This window comes from Eleutherodactylus coqui, chromosome 1 (genome assembly GCF_035609145.1).
Source record: "Eleutherodactylus coqui strain aEleCoq1 chromosome 1, aEleCoq1.hap1, whole genome shotgun sequence".
Classification (NCBI taxonomy): Eukaryota; Metazoa; Chordata; class Amphibia; order Anura; family Eleutherodactylidae; genus Eleutherodactylus; species Eleutherodactylus coqui.
Window position 1 is genome coordinate 41,065,595 of NC_089837.1, and position 27,543 is coordinate 41,093,137.

General features: G+C 45.0%; 1 protein-coding gene across 1 annotated transcript in view; it reads right to left on the reverse strand.

The window, feature by feature from the left end:
- Positions 1–27,543, reverse strand: part of LOC136613009 (zinc finger protein 850-like) — a 151,434-nt gene that overhangs the window by 11,629 nt on the left and 112,262 nt on the right. Inside the window, exons 9-11 of the mRNA XM_066593840.1 lie at positions 25,453–26,752; positions 20,344–20,447; positions 3,165–3,322 (exon numbers count right to left, since the gene is read on the reverse strand). Coding sequence (XP_066449937.1) covers positions 3,165–3,322; positions 20,344–20,447; positions 25,453–26,752 — 1,562 coding nt within the window. The remainder of the gene's footprint in view (positions 1–3,164; positions 3,323–20,343; positions 20,448–25,452; positions 26,753–27,543) is intronic.

Here is a 27,543-nt window from a genome sequence, read left to right on the forward strand (position 1 = left end):
GGCCAACATGTGCAGCATAGAATTCCAGCGCAGGGGCATGTCGCACAGCAGTCGGTGCTCTGGCAGCTGAAACCAACTTGCGGAAATGTGTGCACACGCGGCGCACCTTGCCAAGCAGATCAGACAATTTGGGGTGTGTTTCAGGAACCGCTAAACCACCAGATTAAATACATGCGCCAGGCATGGCACATGTGTGAGGCTGCCAAGCTGCAGAGCCGCCACGAGGTTACAGCCATTGTCACACACGACCATGTGCGGTTGGAGGCTCAGCTGCGAAAGCCAAAGGTCGGTTTACTCCGTCAGACCCTGTAGCAGCTCGGGGCCGTGTGCCTCTTGTCACCTAAGATGATTAGTTTCAACATGGCTTGCTGGCGCTTGATACCAGCACCGAGGTACGACCCGCTATTCTTGGAGCACGTGAGCGGTCCAGGGCTCTGACTAGGTCCCAGCCTCCACCAAGTTCACCCAATGTGCCATCAGAGAGATATAGTAGCCCTGCCCGCCAGTACTTGTCCACGTGTCCGTCGTTAAGTGGACTTTCCCAGTAACTGCGTTGTTGAGGGCAAGGGTAATGTTGCGGGAGACGTGCTGGTGTAGGGCGGGGACGGCACACCAGGAAAAATAGTGGCGACTGGGTACCGAGTAGCGTGGGACCGCCGCCATCATGTTTTTGAATGCCTCCGTTTCCATAAGCCTGTACAGCCGCATCTCCAGGCTGATTATTTGGCAATGTGCACGTTTAAAGTGGCGGCATATTTACGCTTTTGCTCCAACGCTTGTGTTAGCGACAGCTGAACGCTGCGCTGAGAGACATTGCTAGAGGCCGTTGAGGCACGTGGAGGTGAGGGTGTGAGTGGTGGCTGGGAGACGCTCGTATCTGTGTCCTGGGAGGGGGATTGGATCTGTGTGGCAGGTTGTGGCACAGGGCAAGAGGCACTGGTGTGACCCGGAGGCAGTGAATGGCCTTCATCCCACCTTGTGGGGTGCTTGGCCATCATATGCCTGCGCATGCTGGTGGTGGTGAGGCTGGTAGTGGTGGCTCCCCGGCTGATCTTGGTGCAGCACAGGGTGCACACCACTGTTTGTCGGTCGTCTGCGCTCTCACTGAAAAACATCCGCACCTTTGAACATCTAGCCCTCTGCATGGAGGCTTGCTGTGAGGGGGTGCTGTGGGAAACAGTTGGGGGATTCTTTGCTCTGGCTTTGCCTCTCCTCCTGGCCACCCCACTGCCTCTTCCTACCTGTCCTGCTGCTGCACTTGTCTCCATCTCTGAAGCCCTTTCTTCAGTAGGCTTAGCAAGCCAGATGCGGTCAGTCACCTCATCGTCCAGCAGCTCGCTCCTCCCTCGGACTTACTGCCCTTACTACTTCCTCACTGACAGACAACTGTGTCTCATCGTCCTCATCCACAAAACAACTCTTGAGACAGTTGCCGGAAGTCCCCAACCTCATCACCCGGACTCCAGGAATGTTCCAAAGGTTGGGCATTGGCCACGACTAACTCCTCAGGTGAGAGAGGAACCGTTTTTTCCTACTCTGGGCAGGGACCTGAGAACAGTTCCCAGGAGTCTGCCTGCTCAGAATCTGTCATTTTCCTGGAGTGACGAGGCTGGAAGAAGGACCAGCCAGAGGATTCAGAGGTACAGTCCCTAGGCCGGGAGTAGTAGACTGTATAGAAGACTGGGGGTTTGATACATTGCTGGAGGCATTATCTGCCATCCACGACAGGACCTGCTTGCACTGCTCTTCTTGTAATAAAGGTCTAGCACGCAGACCCGCAAATTGTGATAGGAAGCTGGGGAGCGTAGGGACTTGGCGCTCTCCTAATCCCTCAGCAGCCGGCTGTGATGCAACCCGCCCAGGACCTCGGCCTCCGCCCACACCCTCACTTGGACGCCCTCGGCTGCGTCCACATCCTCAACCCTTACCCCTACTCCTCATCATGTCGGAGTAAGGATAGAGCAGGGCCAAAATAAATTACCCTACCGTACAGAACTGAGAACTGTGGCTAATTCACCGCACACAGAGACCTGTAGATACCGGAGGCTCTATGCTGTGACTGGAAAAAAATTAAACCGCTGTCTAGCGCTGATACGGAAGGGTCATTTACCGCTCACAGAGACTTGTATATAATAGAGAGGCTGTATGCAGTGGGAGAAAAATAGAAAGTCAGTGGATAGTGCTGGTAACTGCGGCAACTTCACCGCACCCAAGGAAAGGGTATTGTGCAACGCTCTGCCCAGGGGCAGAAAGCTATACAGCCAGTGAACAGTGCTAATAACAGAGGGAACTTCAACGCACCCAAGGAAAGGGTATTGTGCGACACTCTGCCCAGGGGCAGAAAGCTATACAGGCAGTGGACAGTGCTAATAACTGCGGCAACTTCACCGCACCCAAGGAAAGGGTATTGTGCGACGCTCTGCCCAGGGGCAGAAAGCTATACAGCCAGTAGATAGTGCTGATAACTGCAGATACTTCACCCAACACATAGTATAGTATCTGTGAAATGCTGTTCTGCAGTGGCCCAGGAAATATTTGCGTACTATTTAGCGTTGAGAGTAAGCTGCTATAGTTGTAATGCTCTGCAGAGGGAAATATGTTTTAAAAAAACAAAATTGGTGCACTACTGCTCGCAGCCAGCCACAACAGTAACGCACACAATGAGGAGTAGCCCTAAGAAGGACAGTTGGGGTTCTTGAAGACAGGATCCTACTCAAACATTTTCCCTGTATAAGCCTCAGCACTTTCCCTAACCTCTGCCAGCATGCGTCTGAGGCAAGCCACGGGTGGGACAAGTTTAAGTACTCGGCGGTCACCTGATCTCGCCAGCCACTCTGTAACTGATGGGGGGGGGGGGGTGACTCAAGTACCGCGTGATGTTCGTCTCGAGTAACGAGCATCTCGAGCACCCTAATACTCGAACGAGCATCAAGCTCGGACGAGTGTGCTCGCTCATCTCTACTATTAGCTCATTGGTTCCCACCATACAGAACTGACCATATTGGTGGCCGATCTTCCCATTCTCTGCTGTTCAGTTCTTTAGTTCTCCCTCACTTGGAAGATCTGGAAGCCGTTATACAGGACACTGGATTGTTCCTAATACTTCCTATAATGTATTTTCTCTTCCCTTAGTCTGACTTGTTACATAATACAGAATAGCTTACCTCTCCGGTCAGCAGGTAGATGATCTCTAAGGTGACGTTTAATATTCTTTTGGTAACATCATTCCCACACTTGCTCATCCTTGGTGGATCATTCATGTAATGGACCAATTTGGATGAGAAAATATCGATCGCCTTGAGGGATCTAGTACTGCTAGCAGCTAGAAGAAATAAAATAAAGAGGCTCTAAATCCTACAGGAAACCTCATCATGTGACATACAGCTCCTCACTTATTAGAAAAATCAGGTTCTTAGGTTCTTCACTGTATGGATTCTAGGGATTTGCCTTAAATATCTAGGCTGCTGCCCAAGCTGTTTCCATAACTCCCATAGATGTGAACAGAGAGCTGTACATGTGTGGCCGCCTCTTCATTCATTGTCCTCTTGGATGTACCTGCTGTGGACCCCTGGCTGCACATATAGTGGGTGCAAGAAGAGGCCGAACCCACATTATCATTTATGGCATATTCTGTGGAGATATATATATATATATATATATAACACAATCTGTTTGTTTATGTCTACTAATTCACAGTTCTGGTCTGATTTGAGCGACATATAGCATAAACGTTCTTCAGCCCCCGGTAACGAGTAGTGGCAGAATTAAAACTAGAAAACTCACTGACTTCCCCTGTAATTTTTGTTGGCAATAGCAACCAATCACAGCTCAGCATTCGTTTCTTATACCGCTGCTGTAAAATAAAAGCTGTGCTATGATTGGTTGTTATATATTATACCGCTGAGGTAACATGAAAGCTGCGCTGTGATTGGTTGCCATATATTATACTGCTGAGGTAACAGGAAAGCTATGCTGTGATTGGTTGTTAAATATACTGCTGAGATAACAGGAAAGCTGTGCTGTGATTGGTTGCTATATAATATACTGCTGAGGTAACATGAAAGCTGCACTGTGATTGGTTGTTATATATTATACTGCTGAGATAACAGGAAAGCTGCGCTGTGATTGGTTGCTATATAATATACTGCTGAGGTAACATGAAAGCTGCACTGTGATTGGTTGTTATATATTATACTGCTGAGATAACAGGAAAGCTGCGCTGTGATTGGTTGCTATATAATATACTGCTGAGGTAACATGAAAGCTGCGCTGTGATTGGTTGCTATATATTATACTGCTGAGGTATTATGAAAGCTGCGCTGTTGTTGGTTGTTATATATTATACTGCTGAGGTAACATCGAAGCTGCGCTGTGATTGGTTGTTATATATTATACTGAGGTAACATGAAACCGCGCTGTGATTGGTTGTTATATATTATACTGAGGTAACATGAAAGCTGCACTGTGATTGGTTGTTATATATTATACTGAGGTAACATGAAAGCTGTCCTGTGATTGGTTGTTATATATTATACTGAGGTAACATGAAAGCTGTCCTGTGATTGGTTGTTATATATTATACTGAGGTAACATGAAAGCTGTCCTGTGATTGGTTGTTATATATTATACTTAGGTAACATGAAAGCTGCACTGTGATTGGTTGTTATATATTATACTGAGGTAACATGGAAGCTGTGCTGTAATTAGTTGTTATATATTATACAGCTGAGGTAACATGAAAGCTGCGCTGTTATTGGTTGTTATATATTATACCGCTGAGGTAACATGTAAGCTGCGCTGTGATTGGTTGTTATATAATATTCTCGTGAAAGCTGTCCTGTGATTGGTTGTTATATATTATACTTAGGTAACATGAAAGCTGCACTGTGATTGGTTGTTATATATTATACTGAGGTAACATGAAAGCTGTCCTGTGATTGGTTGTTATATATTATACTGAGGTAACATGAAAGCTGCACTGTGATTGGTTGTTATATATTATACTGCTGAGGTAACATGAAAGCTGCACTGTGATTGGTTGTTATATATTATACTGAGGTAACATGGAAGCTGTGCTGTAATTAGTTGTTATATATTATACAGCTGAGGTAACATGAAAGCTGCGCTGTTATTGGTTGTTATATATTATACCGCTGAGGTAACATGTAAGCTGCGCTGTGATTGGTTGTTATATAATATTCTCGTGAGGTAACATGAAAGCTGCGCTGTGATTGGTTGTTATATATTATACTGAGGTAACATGAAAGCTGCACTGTGATTGGTTGTTATATAATATTCTCGTGAGGTAACATGAAAGCTGCACTGTGATTGGTGGTTATATATTATACTGCTGAGATAACAGGAAAGCTGCGCTGTGATTGGTTGTTATTAGGGATGAGCGAGTATACTCGCTAAAGCACTACTCGCTCGAGTGATGTGCTTTAGCCGAGTATCTCCCTGCTCGTCCCTGAAGATTCGGGGGCCGGCGCAGGCCGGGGAGCTGCGGGGAGGAACGGAGGGGAGATCTCTCTCTCCCTCTCTCCCGCCCGCTCTGCCCTGCTCCCCGCCGCGACTCACCTGTCAGCTGCAGCAGCTCCCGAATCTTCAGGGACGAGCGGGGAGATACTCGGCTAAAGCACATTACTTGAGCGAGTAGTGCCTTAGCGAGTATACTCGCTCATCCTTAGTTCTTATATATTATACCGCTGAGGTAACATGAAAGCTGCACTGTGATTGGTTGTTATATATTATATTGTTGAGGTAACATGAAAGCTGTCCTGTGATTGGTTGTTATATATTATACCGCTGAGGTAACATGAAAGCTGCACTGCGATTGGTTGTTATATATTATACCGCTGAGGTAACATGAAAGCTGCACTGTGATTGGTTGTTATATATTATATTGCTGAGGTAATATGAAAGCTGTGCTGTGATTGGTTGTTATATATTATACTGTTGAGGTAACATGAAAGCTGTGCTATGATTGGTTGTTATATATTATACTGCTGAGGTAACATGAAAGGTGTGCTGTGATTGGTTGTTATATATTATACCGCTGAGGTAACATGAAAGCTGCACTGTGATTGGTTGTTATATATTATATTGCTGAGGTAACATGAAAGCTGTGCTGTGATCGGTTGTTATATATTATACTGCTGAGGTAACATGAAAGGTGTGCTGTGATCGGTTGTTTTAGATTATGCCGCTGAGGGCAAATAAAAGCTGTGCTGTGATTGGTTGTTATATATTATACTACTGATATATGATCATGCATGACAGCGGGCGTGAGATACTCTGCCATGTGCTTACGGTGATTTGAGCCCGACCTAAGTCTGTGATTCCTCCTATCTGTAGTATCATGGTTATCTAGGTTACCGCCGGCTCCCATTCAGTTTCATCCTTTACCGCTGGAGTGCTACAGTCACTATAGTTTATAGTTTTTCCTTCCTCTTCTCGGCGCTCCAGCAGCTCGGATCACCAATGTGAAACAGCAGCAACACTGTTGGATTTCCTCTTCACCAAGTCTGAGCCGGTAGTCCAGCCGGCATTCTGTTTCCCCTGTTACCCCCCTGCTCCATCTCTCATCTGCTGTCTTACCTCCAGGGGTTCTGGCTGTCGGGTCACCATACTGCATAGAGAGACCACATGGAGATTTTGGAACTTGCTTGGAAATTAAAGTTATACTCTATGGAAATCTTAATGGATTATATGCTGGTTTTCTTCTGCAGCCCTGAACCTGCTCCTTATATTTAAGGACTCTATAGCAACGGGGTCTGTTCCACTGGATTGGCATGTAACCAATGTGGTGCCAATATTCATAAAGAGGTCAAAAGTGAACCTGGAAACTACTTACAGGCTGGCAAGACATACTGCTACAGTGGGTAACATGAAGGGTTTCTAAGAGACGCCATCCTGGAGGACCTCAAGGAAAATAGCCGGATAACTCCGTATCAGCCGGTTTATGGGAGATCGCTGCTGTCACACCAACCTGATCCGCTTCTACCAGGAGGGAAGTTCTAGACTGGACCGGGGAGTCACTGGATCTTGTGGGTCTGGACTTCTCCAAAGTGTTTGATACTGGGCTGCATAAAAGGCTGGTCTATAAAATGAGAATGCTTGGTAGAATGTGTGCAAGTGGGTAAGTAACGGGTCAGTGATAGAAAGCAGAGGGGGATTATAAATTGTAGATACACTAATTGGGTCACCGTTACTAGTGGGGTACCACAGGGGGCAGTACCGGGCCCTATTCTTTTTAATATATTTATTAATGGCAGAAGGATTGTACGGTAAAATATCAATATTTGAAGATGATACGAAACTATGCTAAGAAATTAACACTAGAGCAGACACAAGGCGGTTACAAGGGGATCTGGATAAGTTGGGGGCAGAAAAATGGCAAATGGGGTGTAACACTTATAAATGTGCGGTTCTGCACATGGACAAAAAAAAAACAAAACACAAGCTCAAAGTGACTCCATGACTCCCTTCCCCCTCCTCCCCACCTGCCTGCTTGGTCTGCAAGCAACCAGAGAGGTATTTGCCTACAAATCCACAATGCATCCGCAATTGAATTACGGATGCATTGCGGATCACTTGCTTCCATAAAAATCAATGGAGCCCATCCGCGTTGAACCTGTGGTAAAATAGAACATGTGGCGATTTCTTTTCCGAGCGTGGAATCCACAAATCAAATCCGCAGCTAAAGATAATAAACATACTAATACATTCCATATAGAAAGTGCTGTGTGCATTACAGGCTAAGGATACACATATCCACAATCATATATAAGACCAGTGATCTCCTCTGCATCAAATGTGTGGCTGCTAAACAAATGCATGATGAAGACACAAGACTTGAACCTGCATTGAGGAGTCACTGGGTACTGTTGTATCTTGTCTCCACTGGAATAATGGGTGGAGACATGCTTCGGCAGTGCTAAATTGAAGGACACACCCCCCCAGCGGCTGAAATCGCAGTGTGCCCTATTAGAATCTATGGGATCACGTGAAAACAATGCAAATACATGTTACATGTCCAATCACTGTGTTTTTACGGATGCTGGCAGTGGCTAAAAACATACACAGAAACACGTATATGGACACATAGTGAAAGAGAAAAGCATATTTCACACATATAAATAAAAACTAAACGAAAATTGCGGAAGAAAAAAAAATCAGTTGTGGAATCGATGCAGAATGTAATTGCAAAATGCGCTGCAGAAAAGCAGGTGTTCTTTTGTAACGGATTTCAACCAATTTATTGCAAAAGGTGATCCGTCCGTGGAAATCTACATAAAGATAAATGGATTTAAAATCCACAACACCGCAGATTCATTTCCACAGCGATTTTTATTTTTCTCACCACGTGCAGATAAGATTTGGTAAAATCATTCACTTTGCTGCTAGTGTAATATGATGCGGGTTATCAGCCCCGCGAATATTCCTTTATACTACTCACCACTACCACGTATATTCTCTGTATACAAGTTTCTGGCTGATAACAGAAAGAACAGCAGGGATCAGAACCTGCTCTGTATCTGCTACACTGTAACAGGACCTGTGATGATGTCACCATCATGTGATCAGTTTACACGGGGCGGAGCTCAGCAGTGGGAGGAGAAGTGGTGGCTGAAGGACCTGTGATGTAACAGTCACGTGTTCAGTAGTGAGGACGTGAATTGCTGGAAGAAGGACCTGTGATGATGTCACTATCATGTGATCAGTATATAAGGGGGCGGAGCTCAGCAGTGAGGAGGAGAAGTGGTGGTTAAAGAACCTGTGATGATGTCACCATGCTGTAAAACTCGTCCTGCGGTTCCATCTCAGGGAGATCTGTAAATGATGAGAGTTGTGGTGATTAGATGGGCGGTCTTGTCACCTGAGACCCTGAAGGTGGTTCCACCTTTGGCCTATAAAAGGCTCTCGGAGGCCCCTTGTGTGTAGTGGCCTCTTCTTCCACTTGTGTAGAGCTTGTTGACCACTAGACGCCACTACGACGCAGAGAAGAGATTTTACTCCGTTACCAGAGTCTGAGAGTGGTGCATTATTGGGATGGGAGAACCTAGATGGTCGTAGCGATGAATTGTCCCCCACCTGAGCCTACAAGCTTGCACAATCTAGAAACTCGGTTACAGCTAATGTGGAGTGATATGCCGCAGGACACCATTTGGAACCTGCATGCCCGCCCGTATCACAATCTTGTATCAAAGCTAGAGGTAGTCCAACTTGGTACTAGAGCTTCCATGCCCGCCCGTATCACATCTTGTATACAAGCTAGAGGAGGTACAACAGACTACTAGAGTCTCCATACCCACCCCATTTCACATCTTGTATTCCAGCTAGAGGAGGTACAACAGGGTACTAGAGCCTCCCTGCCCACCCGTATCACATCTTGTATCCAAGCTAGAGGCAGTAGAACAAGGTACTAGAGCCTCCATGCCCACCCGTATCACATCTTGTATCCAAGCTAGAGGTGGTACAACAGGGTACAAAAGCCTCCATGCCTGCCCATATCACATCTTTTATCAAAGATAGAAACGGTACAACAGGGTACTAGTACCTCCACGCCGACCCATATCACATATTGTATCCAAGCTAGAGGTGGTACAAAAGGGTACTAGAGCCTCCATGCCTGCCTGTATCACATCTTGCATCCATGGTAGAGGCAGTACAACAGGGTACTAGAGCCTCTATACCCCCATATCACATCTTGTATCCAAGCTAGAGGCAGTACAAAAGGGTACTAGACCCTCCATGCCCGCTGTATCACATATGTATTCTACCTAGAGATGGTATAACAGGGTACTAGAGCCTCCATGCCCCCCCATATCACATCTTGTATCCAAGATAGAGGCGGTACTATAGCCTCCATGCCCGGTCATATCACATCTTGTATCCTAGCTAGAGGTGGTACAACAGGTTAGTAGAGCCTCCATGTCTGCCTGTATCACATCTTGCATCTATGCTAGAGGCGGTACAACAGGGTACTAGAGCCTCTATACCCCCATATCACATCTTGTATCCAAGCTAGAGGCAGTACAAGAGGGTACTAGACCCTCCATGCCCGCTGTATCACATATGTATTCTAGCTAGAGATGGTATAACAGGGTACTAGAGCCTCCATGCCCCCCCCCCCCCGTATCACATCTTGTATCCAAGATAGAGGCGGTACTATAGCCTCCATGCCCGGTCATATCACATCTTGTATCCTAGCTAGAGGTGGTACAACAGGTTAGTAGAGCCTCCATGCCCTCCTGTATCACATCTTGCATCTATGCTAGAGGCAGTACAACAGAGTAGAGCCTCCATGCCCCCGTATCACACCTTGTATCCAAGCTAGAGGAGGTACAACAGGGTAGTAGAGCCTCCATTTCCCCAGTATCACATCTTGTATCCAAGCTAGAGTCGGTAAAACAGGGTGCTAGAGCCTCCCTTAAAGGGTTCAGTTCTCCGCAATAAATTCTCCAATACTGTAATCACTTACATCAATGTTACAATCACACAGAGAAAGTTTCATTCCATCTGACAACTTCCAGGGGAGGGATTGTTTCTTTGCAATAAGTGTATTTATAGCACTTTACTTGTCTTACATCTTCCTTTGCTATACATTGGTCATATTGCAGCGTCCCGTAGAGTGACCCCAGACACAAGGCACACGGTGAGGAGCTGGGAGGGTAGAGTGGTCACGTGTCACAGTGGCACTTACCAGGCTCCCTCCCGGAGGGACGCTAGTAGCCTCGGCCAGAGCTGCACTGGGCCTCCTCCGGACACCCCTAGAAATAGGGATGCCCAATAAAGTGGAGAACAGGGATAGCAGATGTCACAGGTGACGCCACCGTTCTGTAACCCACCGGTATGACCCTCGGCGGTAAATAAATGGAGCCGCAGACAGAAGTAACGTACCTCAGGTCCTTGGGGATGGTCAGGGCCTGGCAAAAACTTTACTGAAACAACTTCTTGTACACAAGGCACAAATGACAATGATTTGCAGTGCAGGTATTAGACAGACTTGAGAGTACCTCCACCCAGTGATCCCAGACTTCAGGACGGCCGGATCTGACAAATAAGGAAGCGTACCTCTACATGCTGATCCACTAGATTCGCACAGCCTCGTAGGAAAAGATGAATAAAGAATACCTCTACACTAGGCATTGGAAGTGGCACCTGCTTCTTGCTCACGCTCTCTCTCTCTTCAATTGGGGCTCACTCCTCTCTCATCTCTGGAACATACACTCTCAGGGAACCTCTCTTCTTCCTCCATTCTTTACCACATGAGGGTTGAAGGTACCCCCATGTGGCTGTCACTCTCTCTCAGGAAATCATAAGAATCTCCACAGAATGGACTGCTTTCCCGCTCTCACACACTCCTATTTATATTTTCACTCATACCACGTGACAAGACAAGTTGATAGATTTACAGGCAATCGCTAGGCTTTTGCAGGCACTTAACTCATCAGATGCTACAGCTGTGCAATACACATAACAGAATGACAAGACACTTTTGCACAGTGCACCAACACAAAACATGACATGTATTGATATTTATGGAGGGGGCGAAGGAATAAATTTACTGGGCCACTACGATATTATATGGTGTTTTATATTGTCTGGTATTTTGTACTTGCTCTTACTTTGCTTTGTAGAGGTGTGGAGGGTGCACTTCTCGCTCCTTCCACTGAGGGGTTGCTGCAGCTTTGATAGCTACAGTGCTAGGTAAGGTTGGGACATCGAATATCGATATATCGCTAATGCTTTGGTGATACTTTTCATCAATATTCTTATGTCCGATATATCGGTAACATCGATAGTTTAAGGCAATATGATATCAATTTTTGATAGTTTTCCACTGATATCTTACAATAATCGATAGTTTGTTCAGCGCTAGTCAATACTATCGCTATTTTTGTGTCGATGTCCCACCCCTAGTGCTAGGCTCCATCCCGTTAGTAATACAGCAGAGAAAGACATGTGCTACCGGCACCAGGTACAGGCCCCTCTCTGTCTATGATGTGGCCTTGACTGATTTCATCTCCGTCTGTTACCACCACGCCATCACAACAACATCTGCCTATATCTTACAGGTTTTGTAAGCTTGTTCCTGTATGCAGGGATCATAACCAGAAAGTCTGGGCTACTTTCACAGCCAAAATCAATATCTTATTTTTATAATCACAGAATTCATTAAAAGGTTTTGTACAGCTAAATACTTGTTAAGCTTGATTTAGGAGGAGCATAGAACTTGCTTCAAATTGAAAGGAGATCTTCAGGACATAAGCGGAGAGAATTTAGTTCATAATTATCAAAAGTGGCTTCCTTTTAGCCAATACGCAAATGGTTAATAATCATGTGTCACAACAGGTAAGACACTAATCTGGAATAAAATGTTCCAAAAAAGGTGCAAATATATTGATGAATATTAGCCTTAGAATATCTTTACCATGACCAGGTGGGATGGTGGCCCCATTCTCCACATAAGTGTGTGTCACAGAGGCTGGGAACAGAAGGAGTGACACAGGTGAGTATAATTTTTTTTCTTTCTCTATATAATGGACTGGGTATTATGTGGGGTTTTATTACTGAGGAAGGGGGCTATATGGAGCTTTATTACTGAGTAAGTGCCTCTATGGAGCATTATTACTGAGGACGGATGCCTGTGAGGGGGATTATTACTGAGTGGGACTGATGCTTATATGGGGCATTACTGAAGGGGGTCTATGTGGGGCATTATTACTGAATGGTGGTCTATAAGGAACATTTTTACTGAGGGGGGCCTATGTAGAGCATTATTCCTGTGTGGAGCCTTGAGGGGCATTATTACTGAATGGGGGCATAAGGAGAGCATTATTATTGAGTGAGGGCACTTTTACTGTGTGTGAGACACAAAAAGTGGCATTTACCATGTGGCACTTACTATACGGTCGGTACGGGGGGTGTAATATTGGTCTTTGTATCATGTTTTTTTCAGGAACACTGTGGTGGTATTATGTGATCATGGGATGGCGGTATTATCTGGTCTCATACAGTATTATTGTTGGTAGTCTTTATCGTTGAAGTTGTCTATATTTAGTGACAGTATGATGGTATTAATCACTATTTGGTGGTAATATGTAATCATGGTGTGGCAGTATCATTTATATAGTACTACTGGTAATGGTCTTGGTAGGTTTTGTTCAGGGACAGTATAGAGGTAATTATATGGGACATGATGATTACAATGATAAAATATATATTTTTTTGAACTGTGTAAAGTTTTAATAGACTTTATTAACATTTATTCTGTTACTTATTTAGACCCACTAGGGATGTCACATTGTGATCTTTAGTACTGGTGTACCTTGACGCCACCAGAAGCTTGGGGTGTGGCAGGGCTTTGATAGAGGGATGGCACTGACACACCCCAAGCTCCCAATTGGCTGCTTGTCAGTGTGCTGTTCCGTCCCCCTCAGCTGTGTAACTCACTACCCGGCCGCTCCGTCGGCAGGTGCTGCGGCTCTGTTGTACAGGCGGTGGGATGCATCGGCAGCATGCCAGCTCCGTTGGCAGCTGCTGTGTTGTAGGGGCGGCGGTGTGCCATGCCAGCACAGCGGTATTGTTACCATGCGGCGGCCGCAGGTGGTTGGTTGGCGTGGTGCGCGCTCGTGGGTCCGGGCGGCGACGCGCGTGCCTGTGAGTGCAGCTCTATGCAATCCCCAGGTTATGGGATTCTGCTGGGAGGTAGTCACCTCCACCTCTCCGCCCCTGGGCAGAGGCTTCTGTTCATAAGGCTGGCAGTGAGGTCCATTCACTGCCAGTTATTGGTTTCTGTCAGTGTGTTTGCTTACTGCCTTTGTCAGTCTCCTGTTGTAAGCTTGTTTGCGTTATCTGCCAGGTTATCCACCTGCCTCGGTCTGCTTGTATTTTCTGTTGGTTTATTCATCTGCCCTTCCTGTCGGTATTCTACCCTGTTCCGTCTTGGTACGCCAGCGTCCCTCCTCAGTCCCTAGATAGAGTAGGGACTGCCGCCCAGTTGCCCGCCTGGGGTTAGCCAGGAGTGGAAGCAAGTAGGCAGGGACAGGGGTTGCGGGTAAGTTCTAGGGCAACCCGGGCTGGTGTATCATCGGGTAGGATACCGTAACATAATAACCGACCCTAAAAATTACCCTGCAGGTTTTGTTTGCTCTCCCATGGAGACTATAACTGTCCTTGCTAATCAATTGCAGGAGCTAGTGGGCGTGATCCAAGACCTGTCCGGTCGTATGGTGGCCCAGAAGTGGGTGTTGGCGCAGGTTACACCTGCCCCATCTATTCCTGAGTCAAAGTGCCCTCTCCCTGAGGTGTTTTCCGGGGAGAGAAGCAAGTTTTTTATTTTTCAGCAGGCATATAGACTATATTTCCGGATGCGGCCCGGATCCTCCGGCCTTTGAGTCCCAGAAGGTGGGATTGATTCTGTCCTTACTGCGGGGCCCCCCCAGACATGGGCCAACTCCTTACCTGAGAGTTCGGCTTGCCTGCAGTCTGTTGATTGTTTTTTTTCAGGAGCTAGGAGGTATTTTTGATGAGCCGGATCGGGCTGGGTTAGCAGTATCTCACCTCATGGCTTTGCATCAGGGGCAGCAGTGTGCTGAAGACTATTGCTCTAAGTTTAGACAGTATACCGGTGAAACCTCCTAGAATCATGGTGCCCTCAAAGATGTGTTTTTTTGGGGATCTTTCTGATGCTGTCAAGGATCTAATTTCCCACCCCGCTCCCGTAACACTTAAAGAGGCGATTGAATTGGCAGTAAAGGCCGACAGGAGACCTGAGATCTAGAGAAAAGGAATGTCAGGCCTGTAAAACTAGGGAGTCCTGTAAATCCATTCCCATTTCTCCCATGCCAGCTCCTGCGGCCGAGCCTATGGAACCGGACCAGCTAAGTCCCGGGGAATGGTGACAGTTCCGGATGACTCACCATCTTTGCCTCTACTGTGGGGAAGCTGGACATTGGGTAGCAACCTGTCCACAGAAGCAATGGCAACATCAGTTTGAACCGCCGGAAAAACTACAGATCCTAGCCTTGTCAGGTTGGCTTCCGGAATTTTATTCGGTCCGGTCAAGCCTATATTGATTCGGGTGCTGCTGCCAATCTGATTAATTTAAATTTTGTCAGACCTCTGATGACCGAATTTTCCATGCTGAAGCCCCCCATACGCTTCATCGGTATTGATTCTACCCCTCTCTCCGCAGGTGTTGTTAAATGGAGGACTCCCATTCTGCAGTTTACTGTGGGTGTTCTCCATTCTAAGAATCTGTCTTTCCTGGTTATGGAAAAGATGTCTGTTGATGTGGTGCTTGGTATGCCCTGGTTGGCACTGCACAACCCCCAATTTGATTGGTCCACCCGAGAATTGACTCATTGGGGGTCGTCCTGTCATAATCACTTAACTACTATAGCCATGTGCTCTGCAGATACTGTGCTTTTCCCGGAGTATTTGTCGGATTTTCAGGACGTATTCTCCAAAAAACTGTCTAAGACTTTGCCTCCCCATAGGGAGTAGGACTGTGGTATTGATTAGATTCCTGACAGTCCCATCCCTAAGGGAGCCATTTTCAATTTGTCTGGACGTGAGCACGAAGCCCTTAAGTCCTATATCTCAGAGTCTCTGGCCAAACGACATATCTGTCCGTCCAGGTCCCCTGCCGGGGCAGGTCTCTTCTTTGTTGAGAAGAAGGATGGGACATTGAGGCCTTGTGTGGATAATCGGGCCTTGAATAAAATCACAGTGAAGAACCAGTGCTCCTTGCCCCTGATTCCTGACTTGCTGAATCAGGTGGTAGGGGCCCACTGGTTTTCCAAACTGGATTTAAGGGAGGCTTACAATTTAATTTGCATTCCAGAGGGAGATGAATGTCTGGTCATGTCTTTCGGACTCTGTAACGCCCCGCTGTATTTCAGGGTTTTATGAACGTGGTCTTCCACGACTTCCTGGGGGTATTTTAGGTCATATATCTTAATGACATTATGGTGTATTCTCCAGACTGGGATTCACATGTGCGGCACCTAAGGTTGGTTCTGATCTGTTTGCACAAGTATCAACTTTTTGTCAAGTTGGAGAAATGTACATTTGGTTCTACACAAGTATCTTTCCTGGGTTATGTGGTCTCACCCATGGAGATTCGGATGGAGTCTGATAAAATAGCAGCAATCTTCCAATGGGTCAGACCAGACAACCTTAAGGCTCTCCAGTGGTTTTTGGGTTTCGCAAATTTTTTGCGCAAATTCATTAAAAATTACTCGGTTATCGCTCAACCCTTGACCGATCTGACTAAGAAGGGGGCCGACTTGGTAAAATGGTCGCCTGCAGCCCTAGAGGCCTTTAGTCATCTAAAAAGAGCGTTTACTACAGCCCCGATGCTAGTACAGCTGGATGCGCGACTATCATTATTCATTGAGGTAGATGCGTCTGAGGTGGGGGCAGGAGCTGTATTGTCTCAGGAAGTCAGTAGGAGATCCGGGTATAGTCCACGTGCGTTCTTTTCGCGGAAGTTTAGTTCAGCAGAATGCAACTACGACGTGGGTAACCGTGAGTTACTGGCGATCAAATGGGCTTTAGAAGAGTGGCGACACCATCTTGAGGGTGCTAGATACCCTATTACCGTGTATACCGACCACAAGAATATGGTATATCTCGCCAATGCTAAAAGACTCACAGCTCGTCAAGCTAGGTGGGTGTTGTTTTTCGCCAGGTTTAATTTCGTTGTGACATATATCCCAGGAGAGAAGAACGTGAAGGCGGACGCCCTGTCACGGAGTTTTGGGGCGCCGGAAAGTGAGACTATGACTCCCGAGAATATCTTGGCACCTGGGGTGGTGGTGGCAGCTGTAGAATCTAACTTCATCCCTCAACTACAGAATGCTCAGCAGGACGCTCCTTCGGGGGTGCCGGAGAGCAGATGGTTTGTGCCAGAGACCTTACGTCTCAGAGTCATTGAAGAATCTCACTCATCGTTTTTGCAGGTCATCCGGGGTTCCAGGGGACCCGGGATCTTTGTTCTAGACACTTCTGGTGGCCAGGCATGTCTTAGGAGATCCGCAACTTTGTTAAGGGATGCTCTGTCTGCGCATGCAATAAAAGTCGTCGGTGTCCTCCGGAGGGTCCTCTGAGACAGTTATCGGTAGATTTTACCACCGATCTAACGGAATCCCAGAAGTTCACCACTATCTTAGTGGTTGTTGATAGGTTCTCAAAGATGGCACATTTTGTGGCGTTAAAGAAGCTACCTTCAGCAAAAGAATTTGCCAAGATTTTTGTGAAAAATCATTCGCCTACATGGGGTTCCCCAAAACATTGTATCTGATCGCGGGGTTCAGTTTGTGGCGCAGTTTTGGCGAGCCTTCTGTAGAAACCTGGGAACGTCGCTTTCCTTCTTGTCAGCATTCCACCCGCAAACCAATGGTCAGACTGAGCGGAAGAACCAAGATGTAGTGGAATATTTACAGTTGTTTGCTGGCGAAAAGGCTCATCAGTGGGCAGAGTTCCTGCCATTGGCAGAGTTTGCACTAAACAACCGCACTTGTTTTTCCACTGGGGTATCTCCATTCTTTTGTGTATACAGTCAGCATCCTCGCTTCCTTACAGCAATCCAAACTCCATCTGTCTGTCCTGCAGCTGACGTCGCCACAGATACGCTGCAGGGAGTATGGAAAAAGGTACAGAAATACTTGGAAGCAACGGGGGTTCCAAGTATCTGAGCCTTACAGTGTGGGACAGAAGGTATACCTATCTTCTAGAAATCTCAAATTAAGGGTCCCGTCCTTGAAGCTGGCGCCACTTACATGCGGCCCTTTGTCATCACACGTGTGGTGAATCCTCTCGCCTATGAACTGGGGTTGCCAGATACATGGAGGGTTCACAGGGTGTTCCATAAGTCTTTGTAGAAACCTTTTGTCCCTTCGGTAGGATACCATAACAGGTAAGCAGACACCGGCCTCCCTATGCAGCACAGCGGGGAGTGCGCAGGAGGCGACAGCGCAGCGCACACTGGAGGAAACCTCCCCGTCGCCACGGATGTGTCCTGCGGGAAGTAACAGTGAAGGGCTCCCTACACTTCTGGAAGAGCAGGGGGGACATGGCCCCATGGACAGTGCTTGTGATCTGGTGAGTGAGGGGGTCCAGGAGTGTAGCAGAGCAGCAGGGGCTAACTGCCACATCTGCAGGGGCTGAGGAGTGTAGCAGGGTAAACATGGCTGCAGGGACAGCGTTTCCCTCAAATCATGCAGCCAATCGGGAGCTAGGGGTATGACAGGGGCGTTCTTCAATGCGACCCCTGTCAAACCCCTAGCTTCCGGTGGCATAAAGATACACCAGTACTGTGATCTTTGTTGTACTCAATATAGCAAAGAATTATTCTAAAACTTGTAGAGGGGCACTACCCAGACTGGCCTGTAGGGGGGAACAGACAGGCATGCTGGTGCCTGAGAGAGGAAAAAATCCACAGGTGTGGGCAGGAAGTAGGATATAGGCGTTCATTCTTGCTACATTCAGTGGTAAAGTGGTCTAGAAGCCAAAAAGAGGGACCTGGGCAGCGAGCCAGAGCGAGAGGTCCAGAGGGGGACCTGGGCTGCGTGCCAGAGCGAGAGGTCTAAAGAGAGGGACCTGGGCTGCGAGCCAGAGCGAGAGGTCTAAAGAGAGGGACCTGGGCTGCGAGCCAGAGCGAGAGGTCTAAAGAGAGGGACCTGGGCTAAGAGCCAGAGCGAGAGGTCTAAAGAGAGGGACCTGGGCTGAGAGCCAGAGCGAGAGGTCCAGAGAGAGACGTGGACTGGAAGCCAGTGAGATGTTCAGGGAGAGACCTGCATAATGAAAAGACTGATTGTGCACCTCAGGAAAATTGGGTGAAGAGTTTCTGAGGAAAGCTGTGTGAGACCTGGACTGAGGAGAACTGTATGAAGTTGCCCTGGAGAGTGGGTGAGAAACATAGTTGGACTGTTTATTAAAACCATCAGTTGAAGGGACATTTAAGTTTATTAGCTACAGCAAGCTGATATTGCTATGAAGGTGGAAATAAATAAGAATTTGGAGTTTAACCTATTGCTGTCTACCTGTGATGTGAGTGAATGATCCCAAGTTGTTACATATGGTGGACGCTGTGCTTGCACAAGCGGTAATGTCCTGGCTCAAAAACGGCAATGAAAATGCCAACAGCCTCTATGAGTGTGCAGCAATTATTATAGGTGATCGTGCAGCGACAGGAGACAGTTGCTCAGCAGCAAAAAAGGCCATATGAAGGCTATGCAGGTGCAGCTGGAAGAAATGCAACTCCCAATGAAGCAGTTGGCTGCACTGAAGTCAGTCAGGGCTACAGAGAAGATAGCACCTCCGAGCCAAAATGAGACGGTCTTAAAGGAGAATGAGCGCCTTACAAGGTTAACTAAAACTGAAGCTGGTCACAGGGGGTTGCTGGGAAAACAAACCGTTCATTGTGAACAAGGCTTGAAACAGTTGAAAACACAGTCAGCAAAGAGAAATGGTGAATGGGAGTTTCAGATAAATCAGCTCAAGGAAAAGTTGGAAATGAAGAAAGCTGCTTGCAGCTGGGCAGAGAAGCAGACAAAGGTTTTCAGAGGCATACTGGACTTCAAGGAAGCCCAAGAAGCTCGTCAGGAGCAAGTGCTGACTCAGCTACAGATAAGCCGGGATGAGGAAATTGAACTATATGTAGCTCAGACCCAGGACCTTAATTAGATTCATGCACTAGCTGTGGGGGAATTGTCCCAATGGTTGAAGCAAGCTGAAAAATGAAAGAAACCTTGAAAGAGGTCAAACAGGCTGTGGAGCAAGTGTACTGAGGTGACCCATAAGGTGAAGGTGCTATTGCAGGACAAGCAGGAGTCTAAAGGCAAAAGAAAAGCAGTGGAGATGCAGGCTCAAGAGCTACAAACAAAAATAAATGAAGGTGACCGAGTCAGGCAGAGCTGTCTGAGAAGATGAACAGACTGCAGGTGGAACTGGAAACTCAGACTGAAGAATCCAAGAAGCTGTTGCAAGAAGAGACGCAGCAGAGGTTTGGTCTTAGTGCACACCTGAACACTATGCAAGATGAGAGAGATGTGTTCCTCAAGCAGTTCAAGGAAGATGCAGAAACTAAGAGAGACCGGTCAGAGCAGATTGCAACACTTCAGGCTGAGGTGTTGTATCTGGAAAAGAGAATGGAGAAGAATACTGCATGCTGTTGAAGAGCAAAAAAGAGAAATACAAAGAGTTAGAAGTTACAAGGCAGCAGTGTAAAGAGAAAACAGCTGCCTATGATAAACTTGAGAGGGTTCAAATAAGTCTTCAGCAAGAGTTAGAAGATGTTACTGTGAAGCTTGGTTACCGACAGGACCTCACGTCCAAACTGGAGAAGAAACAGAAGCTGTGCGAACATGGGCTGACTGAAGAGAAAGTCAGATCTGCGAGATATGCCAGTAAACTTGAGCGTGCAGAATAAAGGGCTAATGAGAAAGAAACAGAGGCACTAACCTTGACATGCACCCTGAAAGTGGTGTCAGAAGAAAAGGACCCAGACTTCCTCCAATCATGACTTGTCTCTGCACTCTCTTCCTATCATGTGGTTGAACTTCAGTTACCTTCCATAGTAACAGAGTTTCCTCTGTCATCCCACTTAACAATAGTACCCCCTCTATGGCTTAACCCAATTTCACTGCCCTCTCCTTGGCTCCACTCAGTTTTAGTTCCTCCATCTAATGGTGCCTTGCCTGCTCTTGTCCCCCCTACCATTCGTATTCGCTCCAGTTTCTGCTTAGCATCCGCAGTGTTGGGGGTCTGGTCTGTATGGAGTGCATTTTAAGAGAATAGCAAGGAAGAGGTCACTGTGGCTGCTGAGCTGGTGGGTAGAGTCAGGGTAAGGCCTGTATACATGTGCTGTGTGAGACTAACGAGGAAGATGTTACTACAGATGCTAAGTGGAGACTAGCGTTGGAATGGAGGGGGGCAGGACCTCTGGCATGCCTTCTGGGACAGCCCCTAAGATCCAGGATTGCCCTGCAGAATCTAGGTGATAGGGCCTTTTCTCTACCATGTCGTGCGCCTGGTAAATAGTGAGAGATAACCCATTTTAAGTAAACTGACAACACTCATAATAACAGATACCAAGTATAAAACTTTTACACAGCGTGAAGAAAAAAAAGGACTTTATTCAAAAAATTCTATCACCACAGCAACGTTACACATAATGTCCAGAACAGGATGATTGGAGTTTGTACATTTGTGGTCATTTTAGGTTTACTTTAATTCATTTCCCCACCATTCAAATTGGCATGTCATGGAGCCAGCAGGGTGGAAGTCCAGACGGCAGTCTTCAAAAAATGCTTTTTTTTACGTATATCTGTACATATCAATATTTGATATCTATTCAGACTGTATAAAATGATAAAGGTGACCAAAAAGCACTAGCAAATTGACTCTGTAACAATATATTAAATAAAAATTAATAGCTCTTTATTCTACAGAAGAAAATGTCATAAACATAATAATCACTACCTTAAAGGGGTTGTCCCGCGGCAGCAAGTGGGTCTATACACTTCTGTATGGCCATATTAATGCACTTTGTAATGTACATTGTGCATTAATTATGAGCCATACAGAAGTTATAAAAAGTTTTTTACTTACCTGCTCCGTTGCTAGCGTCCTCGTCTCCATGGTGCCGACTAATTTTCGCCCTCCGATGGCCAAATTAGCCGCGCTTGCGCAGTCCGGGTCTTCTGCTTTCTTCTATGGAGCCTTTCGTGCAGGATGCCGGCTCCGTGTAGCTCCGCCCCGTCACGTGCCGATTCCAGCCAATCAGGAGGCTGGAATCGGCAATGGACCGCACAGAAGAGCTGCGGTCCACGGAAGAAGAGGATTCCGGCGGCCATCTTCACAGGTAAGTATAGAAGTCACCGGAGCGCGGGGATTAAGGTAAGCTCTCCGGTAAGGTTTCTGTACGTCCCTGCATCGGGGTTGTCTCGCGCCGAACGGGGGGGGGGGGGGGGGGGGGGTTGAAAAAAAAAAAACCCGTTTCGGCGCGGGACAACCCCTTTAATCCTTTTAGGACTGAGGGTGTGCATGTACAGCCTTGGTCATCAAGGTGGCACCAAAGTTGGCAGGTGCCAGCTGTGTAAAACAACTGACAAACCTCCTAATGGCCACAATCATAGCCAGCTCTGATCTCATCCACTTAACAACTTACGCTACAGCTCGTTAATGTCAATACACCAACCAAATCTTTGACTTTTTGGAAATGAACAAGAGTGGCCAGTTTGTGATGAAGACATTGATTTAGGCAAGTAAATACGGTGATCACTGCTGATATTGGATACTTTGAGAGAATAATTTAAGGATATCAAGGCTCAATTCTTTTGTAAAGGAACAAAGCATGTTTATTTGCTTTGTTTATGGTGTATTGAGCTAGAGTCAATGCTGATCTAAGCCATTATGCGAAGGGAACATCCTCCAATGCTCTATAAGCCCCACAAAATGCAATAATGGATTACTGATGGGTTGCCATAACAGTCCGGGCCGTCATGTGTTTAGGCCTGTGTAGCATCAATGGGCACCAATTAGGCATAAATGAAAAGTACACTACACTGCAATATAGAAGTACTGCAGTATATCATAGAAGCAATGAAATGATTGCATGTTCAAGTAACCTAGTAGGAATAAAAAAAGTTGTAAAAATAAGCTTTAAACATTTTTTAAAGTAAAAAAAAAAAAATGTTCCAAATTTCTACAGAAAGAGCCAAATAAAAATGTAAACAGAATTGATATTGCCTCTTCTGTTGAAAATCTGGACTATTAAAATATAGCATTAAAAAGGGCTGTCCAGGACTTTTTGGATTTTTTCTATTGATGACCTATTCACAGGACAGGTCATTAATAGATGATCAGCTGATGCTCGGTGCTGCTACACTAGGAATAGCACAGGAAGGAAATTGTGCTGACCACAGAGCAGTGGCCCAGGTTGGTATTGCATTGAATTAATTGGGAGTGCACTATGGCCAGTGCATTATGCTTCCAGTGCTGTCTGTTGTGACAGCAGCGCTAGGAATCAGCTGATCGGTGGCAGACCCCCACCAATTATTTGCTGGTGACCTGTCCAGATGACAGGTCATCAATAGAAAAAAGTCCAGGGCAACCCCTTTAACTATCTCACATTGTAGCTTAATAAACAAAATATTACGCAATTTTAAAAACGCAGGTTTTTTTTTGGTCACCTTATCTCTCAAAAAACTAAACTGAATAAAAAGTGATCAAAAAGTCATATCTACTCATAATGGTATCCATATAATACTATAGCTTAGCCCGCAAAAAACAAGCCCTCACATAGCTCTACTGATGGAAAAAAATGTCACACAAAAAATTTGTCATACAAAAAGCAATCCCGGAGATGAGTATGTTGATGGAAAAGCCAAGTCACAGTTCTTGGAAGGCATTGACAAAGAACAACAGCAAAATCGCATCGGAGGGAAAAGATTTAAGGCGTAAAATTAGAAGCAGGTGCTCCAGATTTGTGATTTGAGGATAATCACACTTAGCATATCTGCAGCAGGAATTTTCGCAATTGAAAATCTCTTCCATACATGTGAATGGGTTGTTTCTGTAGCAAGCGCATGAATTGTGTAAGAACCATACAGATTAATGGAGCAGTCAGGCAATTCTGCAACAAAAATCACTGAAATGTGTGGTATTACCATGCCTAGAAGCAGAGTTCTCTGAGGCTTTCAGAAAGCTTATAGGTGCTTACGTGTCCGGAATAGGAAAATGGCCAAATAAGTGGATCTTAATCATTCCAGAATCCAGAAAATCATCTGTAAGTGGTGATTTCAGACAAGAAGCTAGTCCTTCTTCGCAAGATCAGCCAAAGAACAGATTTCAAGACATGACAAGTCTAAGAATTCCAGAATCTCTTCCTGAAACTTTTTCCCCTCACAATTCAAACAGTAATATGGTTTCTTCTCTAGGTGAATTCTCTGATGAGTTCTGAAAACTTGATTTCATTGTAAGACATATGGAACATCAAAATGGCTTCCCACCTGTGCGATATCTTTGATGATCCCTAAGGTTGGCATTCATAATGTTGTGGTTAACATTATTGGCACCCTTCAGAAATAAGTGGGTATGTAATAACTTTGTATCACTAGAATATTTTTTTTACCTGGTCCAAATACATTCAACAAAAAAAGTTTACCTGTCATCAAACATGAGAGATAAAAAAATAAGCTTAGTATATGACATAGACAGGATTAAAGGCACCCTTCCCTAATACTTGATTGCACAACCCTTGGCAACAGTGAAGGCCTTCAAACATTTTTGTAGCCACCTGTGCACTTCTTGCACCCATCTGCTGGTAGGTTATTCCACTTCAAGAACCTCTTAAGCTCTTGAATGTTTGCAGGGTTCATGCAGCTTTTAGCTCTCTCAAAAGAGTTTTAATTGGATTGAGATCAGGACTCATTGCTGGCCAGTCTAGAACAGTCAATTATTTTCCATCTTAATCATTCTTGTGTACTTTTGAAGGTGCTTTTGGGTCTTTATTCTGCTGTAGGGTCCATTTTGCTTTGGTAACCTTCTGATTTCCTTGTTCCTGTAATACGTTTAAGGCCTTCAGCCCCAGTGGCAGCAAAGTGGCCTCAGAAAATTATGGATCCTTTACCATGTGTCACTGTAGATAGGTGCCAATATTCTTTACAGGCTTCATTTTGTTGCTTATGAATACAATGCTGGTAATACATTGCCAAAATGCCCTAGTATGGTTTCACCTGTGCATAGAACATTTTTCAAGAAGGATTTTGGCAAAGTTCAGTTGCTCTTTTTTATGTCTTTCTATCACCAGTGGAGTTCTCTTTGGCCTTCGCCCATAGAGCTCTGTGTGGCATATGTTGAAGCCATCACTTCAGATGTCTCAAGGTGATCCTGAAGTTCTTTGGCTGTTGCAAGTGATTTCCATGCCACATTTTAAGTGAACTTTCGTAGGGTTTCTTATTAATTTTCCTCTTTTGTGGAAGTTTCTTGACTGTTCCATGAGTAACAAATTTCTTGATAACATTTTAAAGTGTTGAAGCCAGAATGCCATGTTTTTCTTAGATAGTCTTGTACTCTTTAGATGGTTTGCGCTTGGTGATATAAGCAGTTCTGGTTGGCTCAGACAGCTCTCTCGTCTTTGCCGTTATGAATAAGGCACAGGAAATAAAACTGGCCTTTCTAAGCATCAAAGCCACCATTCATAGGGTAATAAAAATCATGTGAGTCCTGACAATCTGGGAACTGGTGGGTCTAATTTCTAGTTAATCACAAGGTAGTCTGATTTTGTTCATTGTGCCATTAGTCATAGTCTGGCACTTTTTTCCAGCCAAATTTGTTATTTTTGTGTATTAAACATATGAGATATTATATATATCCAAGTAGTGTCACTGTATTTCAGGAGATATTTTACATGGTGTACTTAATATTCATGGGTGCCAATAACATTGACCACAACTGTATTTTGAATTTGAATACGACTTTTCTCCCGTGTGAATTCTCAGATGTTTAACAAGATCTGACTTATCTGAAAAACATTTCCCACATTCTGAACATGCGTACGGCTTCTCTCCTGTGTGAATTCTCTCATGTTTAACAAGATGTGATTTATCTGTAAAACATTTTCCACATACTGAACATGCATACGGCTTCTCTCCTGTGTGAATTCTGTTATGTTTGATAAGATGTGATTTATCTGTAAAACATTTCCCACATACTGAACATGAGTAGGGTTTCTCTCCTGTGTGAATTCTGAAATGTTTGACAAGATGTGATTTATTTGTAAAACATTTCCCACATTCTGAACACAGGTAAGGCTTCTCTCCTGTGTGAATTCTCTCATGTTTAACAAGATCTGATTTATTTGTAAAGCATTTCCCACATTCTGTGCATGAGTACGGCTTCTTTCCTGTGTGAATTCTCTCATGTCTAACATGATCTGATTTATCTGTAAAACATTTTCCACATTCTGAACATGAGTATGGTTTCTCTCCTGTATGAATTCTTTCATGTCTAAGAAGACTTGATTGATAAGCAAAAGATTTCCCACATTCTGCACATGAATGCAGCCTCTCTCCTGTGTGAATTCTCTCATGTGCAACAAGATTTGGTTTTTGTAGGAAACGTTTTCCACAGTATGAACAGGAGTATGGCTTCTCCCCTGTGTGATTTCTTCTTTGTATAAAAACACCTGAGCTTTTTGTAAATTGTTTTCCACGTTCACTAAATTGGAATGTTTTTTGAGTTGCACCTGTGGTAAAATTATGCGATTGGTCAAGAGAATGTTCCTCACGATTAAGCGGATCATATGCTGGCTCTGTACTTTCAAGTTCTGGATGAACATTAAGTGCAGTTAGGTTTTCTCCTGAGGAGTGCTGCACAATATCTTGATCTTCTACTTTACAATTTAGCGAAGACCTGAAAATTCCATCAGAGTTCTTACTGAGATCATATGATAGATCTGAACTGTCAAGTTCTGGATGTACATCAAGGGTAAAAGGTTTTTCTGTGGTTGAGCGATATATGATGTCTTCATCTTCTATTTTATAATTTAGTGATGACATGAAATTTCTATCACAGTTCTTACTGAGATCATATGAAACATCTGTACTCTCAAGTTCTGGATGTACATGGAAGGTAATGAGGTTTTCTCCTAAAGAGTGCTCCACAATATCTTCATCTTCTACTTTGTAATTTAGCAAGGATCTGAAGTTTCCATCAGAGTTCTCATTGGGATTAGCTGTTAGGATTAAAATTTGATTTTGTGAATTTTTCTTTAAATTACAAAAGTAGACACATTTATAACATTCCTATTTGGCTGAAAAAAGAAATCCCATTTTTGATGAGACTTTGAGTTTAAGCTACAAGTTTAGCTTTTCTTGCAGTTTTCCTAAATCAAAGCCACAGAAAAGGGAATGGGAAAAATAAAGGGAGAACTTTACTTTTCCTTCCCACTGGATCCAATTCTGGTTTTGGTTCAAGGAACGTCATAAAAAACTATATCAAAAGCTCCTGTGGTGTTTTACCGCAAATGCTGTGTGTGAAACCACCCTTTACTTGATAAAGTGCTATGAGATAAAGCACACATCTCAGGCTAAATTTGTGGACACTTCAATGAGGTCAGTAGAGCCTAATGGCTGCACAGTCTGCAGATCTAAGTTTTATCCTTCATCTGTAGGACGTATGAATACACAGAGCGAGATTATTAATCAGAACCTGTAATGAAGGTTTAGAGCAACTACCATAGATTGAATCCATCACACTACGAATTTAGGCTTGTAGGAGTAAGAAGGTCCTATCGAGTACTAAAAAGCTGACCTAATGAAGTGGATTCTGAGTGCACGTATTTCTATGTACAATAATGGAATATGACACAGGTGCTTCCTAATAATCATGGATCTGATTTTTTATTTATCTTAAAGTTATAGGATAACCCCCCCCCCCCAAAAAAAAAAAAAAAAAGCAAATCCTCTCATCTTTAAGTCCTGGAGGACAACGCCATTTTTTCTTTTTGGTTTTATTCTCCATTAC